We start from the raw sequence: 10,395 nt of genomic DNA, 5'->3' as shown, positions 1-10,395 counted from the left end.
ATCCATAATGCATTCTGCCCCACCAGAATTTATTTATTATATATGGAACCAAATGTGAGACACCAAAACTGCTCAGGAATTGGCTTGTAGATCAGGGATTTCTTGTTCTGGCCATATCCCTGTATCAGAGCAAGCCCTACGAGGAGAGGCTGAGGGAGCTGGGATTGTTTTGCCTGGAGGGGAGGCAGCTCAGGGGAGACCTCATTGCTCTCTACAACTACCTGAAGGGAGATTGTAGCCAGGAGGGAGCTGGTCTCTTCTCTCAAGCAAGCAGCACCAGAACAAGAGGACACAGTCTCAAGCTGCACCAGGGGAAGTTTAGGCTGGAGGTGAGGAGAAAGTTCTTCCCAGAGAGAGTTGTTAGCCATTGGAATGTGCTGCCCAGGGAGGTGGTGGAGTCACCGTCCCTGGAGGTATTCAAAGAGGAGTTTGGACGTGGCACTTGGTGCCATGGTTTAGTAGTCATGAGGTCTGTGGTGACAGGTTGGACTTGATGATCTTTGAGGTCTCTTCCAGCCTTGGTGATTCTGTGATACTGTGATTAGCTCCAGTGCAGCACTGCAACCATCAGCACTGCTCAGATCTGAATCCAAATGTTACTACTTGAGATAATCCCAACTTAAAAATAAACCAAATTACAGATAATTGACATGAGACCAGGAAATGAGCAGCAGAAATATTTCCAAACATTGCTGTATAGAGGCCCTGAGCCAACCCACTTACAGGCTATGAAGTTTATCAGATCAACTTCAAAGGTGTCTGTGTGCAATCTAATTACACTTACCAAGGAGATAAACAGATCTGCAGTGTATTTGTGCCAGGAAAAAAAATAAAAGGACACTGAGGCAAGAATGTTGAATGATCTGGCTGGAGACTTTCAATAGTTAGCCCTGTGCAACCTGCTGTAGGTGAACTTGCTCTAGTGCTGGGGGGTTGGACTAGATGATCATAGAATTGTCAGGGTTGGAAGGCACCACAAGGAGCATCCAGTTCCAACCCCCCACCATGGGCAGGGACACCTCACACTACAGCAGGTTGCTCACAGCCACATCCATCCTGGCCTTAGAAACCTCCAGGGATGAGGCTTCCACCACCTCCCTGGACAACCTGTGCCAGTGTCTCACCACCCTCATGGGGAAGAACTTCTTCCTAACATCCAATCTGAATCTACCCATCTCTAGTTTTGTTCCATTCCCCCCAGTTCTATCACTCCCTGACACCCTCGATAGTCCCTCCCCAGCTTTCTTGTAGGCTCCTTCAGATACTGGAAGGCCACAAGAAGGTCTCCTTAGAGCCTTCTCTCCAGACTGAACAGCCCCAGCTCTCTCAGTCTGTCCTCAGAGCAGAGGTGCTCCAGCCCTCTGATCATCCTCATGACCCTTCTCTGAACACATTCCAGCACCTCCAGATCCTTCCTGTAATAGTACTGGATGCAGTACTCCAGGTGTGGTCTCACCAGAGCAGAGCAGAGAGGGAGAACAACCTCCCTGGCCCTGCTGGCTGTGCTTCTCTTGATGCAGCCCAGGATGGGATTGGCTCTCTGGGCTGCAAGTGCTCACTGCTGGCTCATGCTGAGCTTCTCACCCCCCAGCACCCCCGAGTCCTTTTCTTCACTGCTGCTCTCAAGCCAGTTGCTGCCCAGCCTGTATTGGTGCTTGGGATTGCCCCAACCCAGATGCAGCACCCTGCACCTGGTCTTGTTGAACTTCATGAGGTTGGCTTGGGCCCAGACATCCCTTCCATTCCCTATTATCCTGTGTTTTTGAGGGCAGTTGAGAATCAGGAGCTTGCTTCTTAGAACCTTACTTCAAAAGCCTTGGTGGATACACAAGGCAGATTCCTGGCTGGGGATGAGCACTAAGAATCTGCCATTCTTTTAGGAGACATTTTAAGCACCCTGAGTACAGGCACATCGAGGCTGGCTGTGACAGATCCTGTGCCATTGTTTCAAAAGATTTTAATGAGCACAGCTCCACTGCCATGTGGACAGCTCGATGCTGTGTTCTGCTGACAGGATGTAGGAGATCACAGCTCTTCACAGAGGGAGGCACATGGGGCTTTTACACTCTGCAGGAAAAGTTTAAGTCTGTCAAGCAGGCAAGACAGGCGGAGGTTGGTCTCTTCTCCCAGGCAAGCAGCACCAGAACAAGAGGACACAGTCTCAAGCTGTGCCGGAGGAGGTTTAGGCTGGAGGTGAGGAAGAAATTCTACACAGAGAGAGTGCTTGCCCATTGGAATGGGCTGCCCAGGGAGGTGGTGGAGTCACCATCACTGGAGGTGTTCAGGAAGAGACTTGATAGGGTGCTTGGTTGCATGGTTTAGTTGATTAGGTGGTGTTGGATGATGGGTTGGATGCAATGACCTTGAAGGTCTCTTCCAACCTATTCTATTCTATTCTATTCTATTCTATTCTATTCTATTCTATTCTATTCTATTCTATTCTATTCTATTCTATTCTATTCTATTCAAGTGTCTCAATGTCCTTCTTAAACTGAGGGGCTCAGAACTGGGCACAGGACTCAAGGTAATCACACAAACCTCTCTTCTCAACAAACCAACACACCCCTTTTAAAACCTGCCTCGAGACTGTGATCTGTCACAATCCTTTGCATATAGAAACTGTGCCTATAAATCCAGATTTTTACTTACAGACACAAAGTCTGTGATGTCTGTGATGAGCAAGGGCAGGCAGAGCTTCTCATGATCTCTGGGAAACACAATAGGTGTTTGGGGAGGGACAGAGTTGAGTACAAGCTACGCTGCTTTGGTGGCAATTTTTGCACCTGGTACCACACATCCCTACGTGGAAATAGCTCCAAATGGTTAAATTAATGTGGTCCGTGGGTCAAAATGGGACTAGCTTTCCTCTATAAATTGAGGAAGGCAAGGGGGAGCCCTAGGAGCTCCCAGGAGCTCAGCTGAGCTGAATTTCTTGCCAGCTCCAGATCTCCATAGTCTGGCAGTGCCCTGATGGGGCTGTGTGACTTCATGCTCACTACAGGTTCCTTCCAATTCATGCCTTGATGTAACTTGAATAGCCAGGGAGAGATCATGAGTCCAATCTGAAAGACTCTCTCAGGCTCTGCTGATCCCAGCATTATGGAGCTTGAAAATTGCTACCTGAAAATGCTGCTTTGGAGACATTTTGGGGGTATACAGGATAGAGGCAGAGTTTCTGGAACCACAAAGAGGGAAGTTCCTGGTGCAGAGAAGCACAAGGAGTGCTTGGAGACTTCATAGCATGCTGTGGCATTCATATCCTGTCCAGGAAACCCTAAATACCTCACTCCAGACTAGGGACAGCTAGCAGGAGGAAAGACCTGAGGAGCAGTAAAGCAGCTGAAGTGCATAAGGCTGTCACCAGGGCAGGCTAATGAAAGTGAGGTCCTAATAAATGTGAGACTAGGTTTGGTGCAGCTCAGGGCTCCTTCCTCCCAAGACTGTAGCAAATATGGGAATTAAGGCCACACAGGGGAAGTGTGCAAGGAGAAAAGGGAAAAGAGGGGAATCTCAGCTGGGGTTCAGCTGTCAGCAAGAAGAGTGGAGCTGGGTGAAGAACCAGTTGAGAGGGAAGAGGATGGTGCAGCAGCATCCTTGGTGTGTTGCCTTCTTCATGGCTCACTTGCCTGCCCTGTGTCACAATTCTTACCTGCAAAGACAGCCCGGACCTTCTAGAGGCCAGGACCAGGTTTTTGCATCATAAGGCACAAAAGACCCTTGAACAGCTTAGAAAGTACTGCAATAATATGAAGCTGAAATTGCAACCACCGGATTGGAAAAGCAGAGCACTTCTAGTGGGTAATTTTGTTCCCGGGGAAGCCTCTTGCCACATCATGCTTTCAGCTACAGCTGTTAAGTACAGAAAGGGAAGATGTTTCTTGAGTCTACTTTTAACCTCAGACAATTTGGGTGCAATTTCTATGAAATGCTGTGCAAATCAAGCTCATTCTGCATCGCACCCTAATTACCAGCCCCAGTGAAATATCCTAAGATGATTTATCTGAGGCCCCATCTTATTTCTGGACAGTGCTCCAAATAATTCCCCCTTTACCACTCTGCATCACCTAAATGAGATGCTGAGCCTCAGCCCCTAGGTTGCCTGGTCTTCCTCCCTTGGTATGCCAGGCCAATTGCTCTTCATAGCTCCTGCAGAACTGCTTCACCAGCCTTAGGATGGTAGTACGAATACTCACTTGCTCTCCAGCAGTTTCTGGTATGGCCTATTCAAGTGTGAAAAGCATTTTTTGAAGTCTCAGGTCATGATACAGAAGTGAGAACAGTTATTTCCTTTCTTTCACTTCATTTCTCTGTGGCTTGTTCTATTTCTGAATGCTGGAAGCTGCACTGAGCAGAAAGGGTACTACCTGCTCTGCAGGGGAAAAAGAAGAGGAAATGCATTTTGCAGGAGAAAAAGAGGAAGGTTCTTTGAAGGAAAGTGAAAACACATGGGAGAAAGGAGGAGTGCACGTGAGAGGGAGAGAACAGCTCCCAGCACAGGTGAGGAACAGTTTAGTAGCCAGGGTGTTCAATCCCTATCCTGGATGAAGTGAACTGCTAAGCCCTGGGCTCGTTATGACAGAGGCCATAGATTCCTCCTGGGCCCCAAATAATGCTCACAGGAGGAGCTTTCAGGATGCTGCACCATTTCCACAGAGTGTCGTTGTGGAAAGGGAAAAGATCTGGTAGAAAAACTCCTGGCCAGCTGCACATGCAATCTCATTCTCATTTATTTGCTCAAGTAATCCCCAGTGCTTGATTTATGTAAGGCTTGAATTAACCGTGTATTTATTCAGAGATCTTAAACTGCACGGATGTGATGAGGTAAAATTGCAAAGTGATGCAGTTTCAAGGGTATTAATAAGCACATGACAGTGCAGCAGATCCCACTTGTCACTGAGAGACCCAAGCTCATTGACAGGTTTGCAGAGAAGGTTGTATAAAGGCTGCATTTCGTGAAGGAGGATTTCTCTTTGCCCTGAGGTGGGGCAGAGAGGTGTGGCACATGTCAAAGGCTCCTGAAGGAAACTAAAACTGCCTGCTCAGAGCTGTTCTTGGTGAGCAGTGCTGGTTTGAGCTCAGACACTAAAGGCAGCACGTTCTTTCTGGGCACTTGCTGAATATTGCACGGTACTAGCAATAAAACAAACTCCAGCTGAGCAAGGAGCATGGAGAAGTTGCACCCTGATCTGAAGGGAACTTTCTGCAAATATGAAGGTGACTAAAATTTCAAGCAGAGGTGCAGCTAAAAAAAGGGCAACTGAACTGAAATTCCCATTCCTTCTGGTGTTACCTGCTTCTCAAGCACTTTGTTTCCAATAGCTCCTTAGTGGATTCAGGCAATCAAAGCTAGCTATGAAGGTGTTACCAAAGGGGATTTAAACATTGCAAATGAAGAGGGGGGGGAATGGTAATGTAAGTCCGTGACTGATGTGGGTGGAGAGTCACTGTGACCATTTGGAGACCCAATCTGAGGCAAAATGCACTTGAAGAAACTATTGGAAGTCCCAGTATTGAAATGTGGTGCAGCAAATAAGATACAGACACTGAAACAGGTTGCCCAGGGACATGGTGGAAGCCTCATCCCTGGAGGTTTTTAAGGCCAGGCTGGATGTGGCTCTGAGCAGCCTGATCTAGTGTGAGGTGTCCCTGCCTGTGGCAGAGGGGTTGAAACTGGATGATCCTTGAGGTCCCTTCCAACCCTAACTATTCAATGATTCTATGATATAGTTAGGAATGAAAGCTGCCTAGTCCATGAAGCCTCTGGAGAGCACCAGCTTCAAAAAGATGAGAGAAGAGTGTTGGGGATGAAGTGTAGCTGGCATCAACAGGTCCAGATACATTGCCAAGTGGTGCCATGGAGGTATACATCCTAGTTGTTAGGAGTTTGCCATGCAAAAGCGAAACAAAGATACTTACACAACTAGAAATGGCTGCAGCTGGCACACAGGAGATTTACAGGTGTTCAGAGATGGGCAGGGCAAAACAGAAGGTCTTGAAGTGGTTTGGGGCTCAGGAGCTACTATGACTTCTGTGGGAGCGGCGTAATCACAAGAGGGAGCTGTCCGCCTGTAGGAGATTGTCACCCCAGACAAAAACGCATGGAGGAGAGCAACAGGGCTCGCAAAACCGGAGACAGGCAGGAGGTCCCGAGTGCTCAGACGAGCAGTGGCCACGGTAGGCTGGCATGGGAGGGCATGGGCTGGGCCGGGCTACCAGAACTAATCCTGCAGGGCAGGCCACCGACACTGAACACTGCTAATTGCTCTCCTGCAGGTCACATCCCGCATTATGCTAACGCGATCAGTTGTTTTCATTTGCAGGCTTTCCTGAGCAGGGAGATGAAGGAAAGGTGCTTGGCCAAAGTCAAACCACGGTGCAGGTCAGAGGTTCATCTGACAATGCAGCTGATCTCCACGGCTCAGAAGGTGAAGGAAGTCGATACGTGTCAGCCAGCGGAGAGTGGCATCTGAAGACAATAGGGCCTGTGGACCCAGCAGAGGGCATGTGCATGCACATGCACAGCCTCCTACCTTTACCTCTGGGACACCATTTCATAGATAATGACCGTATTAGTGTCCTCAAAAGCTCTGTAACTACAGGACAAAGACAGAGGCATCAGCCATTCTCCTTTGAACAGGCTGTGGCTTCTGTTACAGGGTCCAAGCCTCCCTTTGATTCGCACTCTCGTTTCAGATAAGATCCCACTGCAAGAGGTGCTGAACTCCCATTTCTGGTCCAGAGGAACTAAGCCACATCCCCGAGCTCAGGTCTAAACACTAGCATTTGTGTTTATTATGCACTAGGGAAAACAGCCTGCAACCCCTTCACACTGAGCTTAGTTTCATTTCCCTGTTTTTTTCTCGGCATGTCTCACACCTAATTTTGGTAGACACATTTCACTGTAGTCTGGGACTGAGCTGAAAGCTTTGTTTCCTGCCAAGAATCTTGAGAGGATAATACATATCCAGGCAGTTTGCATCAGTGCTATTGCATCTGAAATGCCCTGTAGAAGGCTAGCACAATATATTTATCTGTATGCTCCCTGGGCAGGAAGACAGGCAGCTCTTCCAGTGGGTGCAGTAAGGTAAATAATGGATTGTGCTAGGTATGTTCACTGATGGGACAAGGCACAGCAGATCAGGCTAAAGGGAGAAAACCACTCCAGGTTGAAAAGTTAGAAGACGTGAAAAATACATACAGAAGCAAAGCATGTCATCTTGATGATGGGGGAACGGACGGCAATCAGAGGTCTAGGCTTCTTGCCACAGGCTGCTTGGCCTTAGGGAAGTCTTCTGAGATCCCTTCCTGCGCTTTGTGTAGCTCCCAGGAGCTTTTCTGGGCAGGGCTGGACTCAAGTGCATCAGTTGGTCACCTCTTCTAAGGCTCATGAGAAAAATATTGCGTGTATATATATATCTGTATGTGTATATATCTATATGTACACACATACATACACAAAACAATCTTCAGGGTTAAAAAAATACACGCAGAATGCCTTGGGAACAGAGTTCCCAGGCAGTAATTAATCCACTCGCAGGACAAGGCTTTCCCTGAAGTTTAAAATTAAATTGATGTTTAAAAAGAGAAAAAAAAAAAAAAGGAGGAAGGTGTGTGTGGGGGGGGGGAAATAAATATATATCTAATTTTATCCGCACCGAAGGTCCTGTCCCCAGCCTCAGCAGCCGCCCGCCGCGCCGCCGGCCGAGCAGCCAGCCCCAAGGCGGCCCCGGCAGCTGGGCGGCCCCCGCCCCGCTCGGCTCCGCTGGGCTCGGCCGAGCTCCGGCCCGGCCCCCCCCTCCCCGCTCCAGCGCGGCGGCGGCGGCGGCGGCGGCGGCTCGGCGCTGCCGCGAGCGGGCGGGCGGGGGCTGAGCCCTCACGGCCGCTTGTTGATCGCGGCGGCCGGCGCCGCTCCGCCGTGCTCCGCCTGGGCTCGCCGCTGCGCCGCGGCGCCGCTCACATTCTTCCATTGCAACGTTGCAAACCCCTCCTTCCCCCCCGGTCCCCGTCCCCCTCCCTCCCTCTCCCTTTCTTTCCCTTTTTTTTTTCCCTTTTTTTTTTTTTTTTTTTTTTTTTTTTTTTTTTTTTTTGCATGAAGATGGCGGCGCCGCTCGCCAGCAAGGCAGGGTCCGCCGGCACCGCCAGCAAGCCTCCCTTCCCGGAGCTGGATTTCCGATCGGGAGCCAGGGTGGAGGAATTGAATAAACTCATCCAGGAATTCACCAAACATGACCAGAGGGAATACGACGACCAACGAGCCCTGGAGATCCACACGGCGAAGGACTTCATCTTCTCCATGCTGGGTAGGGCAGGGACCGGGCGGGGCGGGGGCAGCGGCGGGGCCGGCCGGGGACCCCGGGCAGGGCTCCCCGACGGTGCGGCACCGGCAGACCCTTTCCCAGCGCCGCGGGAGCGCCCGGCCGGGGAGTCGAGGGCTGCAGGGCGGGTCTCACTCCCAGGAAACTGTTTGTTGGTTGTTTTTTCCCTCTGTCCTCTTCACCTAGCCTTTAGCGGAGATGTGTTTGTAAGCACAGGGGAAAGGCTGGCTCGCAGGGCTGGCCGGTGCCCGAGAAACACGCCAAGCCGGCGGGCTGGAGGCGACGCTAGCTCGACCCTTTATTGTGTTTCCCCTCAACTATCAAGGCTGTAGGAAACAAGGACTTTTTTTGATTCCTGGACCGCTTATCTTGGTTTTTATAATGACCAGATGAGGACTGCAAGCAGCATCCTCTGAACTGCATTTCTTGCTTAGCTTGCAAAACTTGCTGCGAGTGGAGCAAGTCAGATTGTGGCGAGGGAGTCCTCGTCTGCGGGAAACTTTGAGTCGCGGGCAGGAATCCTTGAACCAGGGTGAATCGTGTTGGCCTTCGCAGAAATCACCTGGGTTCTGGCATGACTAAGGCTTCCTAAGATTTAACAGTGGAATGACTAACAACTCTGATTCCCTAGGTAGGCAGTTCCTGATAAATATTTACCTTGTTTTGACTCAGAAATCACTCGCATGAATGAGAGCCCTCGGGGTACAAAAGGAGGATGCTCTTTAACATGCAGGTTGGACCTTGAAATCAGTTATCCAAGTTTGAATCAGTATCTCAGACATTTTTACACATAAAAGAAGAAGGGTAAACAGCAGGTGTGGCCAGTCAATGGTTCTTTGTAGCTGAGAGCTGCACATACACCCTCAAAGCATCTCTGGCACAAGCCAAGTGTGTGGTCTGCCTGCACACTGAATAACCTACATCAGTTTTCTCCTCCAGAAGCACAGAGCTACGCTATTGCAACAGTAATTATTTTCTGTACTGGGGACTAAAATAGACCTCTGTAACCATGAATGAAACTCATACTCACTGCATGAGAATATTACCTGTCCAGCTGGTTATCTTGTAAAGTACCTGAATAACTGCCTGGTGTGGGATTTGCACAGTTTTGTCTGTATATTTCTTCTTCTCCGAGGGCTGGACAGGATATAGCAGACTAAATTTAGCTTAAGAACAAGGACAACAAGTTGAAAAGTCAGTGGTGTGTATATTTATGGTCGCTGTTATAAATATTTTTCCCTTCCTGTTTTCAAAACCAACAAAAAGTTGTGGTGAGGCCGTGGTTGCATCAAAGCCTGTAGGATTTTTGTTATTGAAAAGCTGATCCTGTGGGTGTCATCCACTATTATGATCCTGATACATTTTCAATCAAGGCTTTAAATAACTGGCTCAGGAAGCAGGGCTGGATGGGATGAAGCAGAGAAGAGTGGAGAGAAAACAGCCAAAGCAGCAATTCTGAATGTGGGGCTATCAAGTAGAAAAAGCTTTATATAATGCTGTTTAAGCATTACTAGCCTTTACAGGGGACAGAGATCGCAGCATTTCTCCCTGCCTCATGTGGGAGAAGGCAATAGAAGAGAGAGAGAGAAGAACAAGCTGGAGCATGCCTTGTATTTCTGCAAATGCACCCGAATGCCTTGCTCTTGTGAAAACAGGGAGTCTTGGGCTGTTTACAAACAACATAAATTCGTGTGGCTGTCTTTGTTACTATCATGACTGGGAGCTGAGCATTCTTCATTTTTAAATGCATAGTCTGAACCCGGGGTTTAAAGAACAGCCGCCTTTCTGTTTAAGCTCTGCCTGGCAATTTTCAGTGGGACTTGTTTCTGAATAAAAGAGGAGACCTGGGGAACTAAGCCCAGGACAAAGATGGAGATGGAGTGTGTCTGATTTGCCTACATTAGACCCCGAAGTTGTGTGTGTGGATCAGACCCTTCACAGCCAGAGAAGCTCTTAAATCTAAAAGGATTTCACTTATTAATAAATATCTTTCTCCCCTGTGCCTGATCCTTCCCGCATGTACTGCTCTTATCTCATCGGGTGATGACAGGAAAATTAAACGTAGCTTTCCTGATTTAAT

General features: G+C 48.9%; 1 protein-coding gene across 1 annotated transcript in view; it reads left to right on the top strand.

Annotated features, from left to right (window-relative positions):
• The first annotated feature begins 8,035 nt into the window (after nt 1-8,035).
• MB21D2 (Mab-21 domain containing 2) overlaps nt 8,036-10,395 on the top strand; it is a 66,514-nt gene continuing 64,154 nt past the window's right edge. The window contains exon 1 of the mRNA XM_054175592.1: nt 8,036-8,300. Within this exon, the coding sequence (XP_054031567.1) occupies nt 8,090-8,300 (211 nt within the window). The 5' untranslated portion in view covers nt 8,036-8,089. The remainder of the gene's footprint in view (nt 8,301-10,395) is intronic.

Source organism: Dryobates pubescens, chromosome 32 (assembly GCF_014839835.1).
Source record: "Dryobates pubescens isolate bDryPub1 chromosome 32, bDryPub1.pri, whole genome shotgun sequence".
NCBI classification, from domain to species: domain Eukaryota; kingdom Metazoa; phylum Chordata; class Aves; order Piciformes; family Picidae; genus Dryobates; species Dryobates pubescens.
The sequence above is the reverse complement of the archived record's forward strand: the minus strand, read 5'-3'. Positions and strand labels throughout refer to the sequence as shown.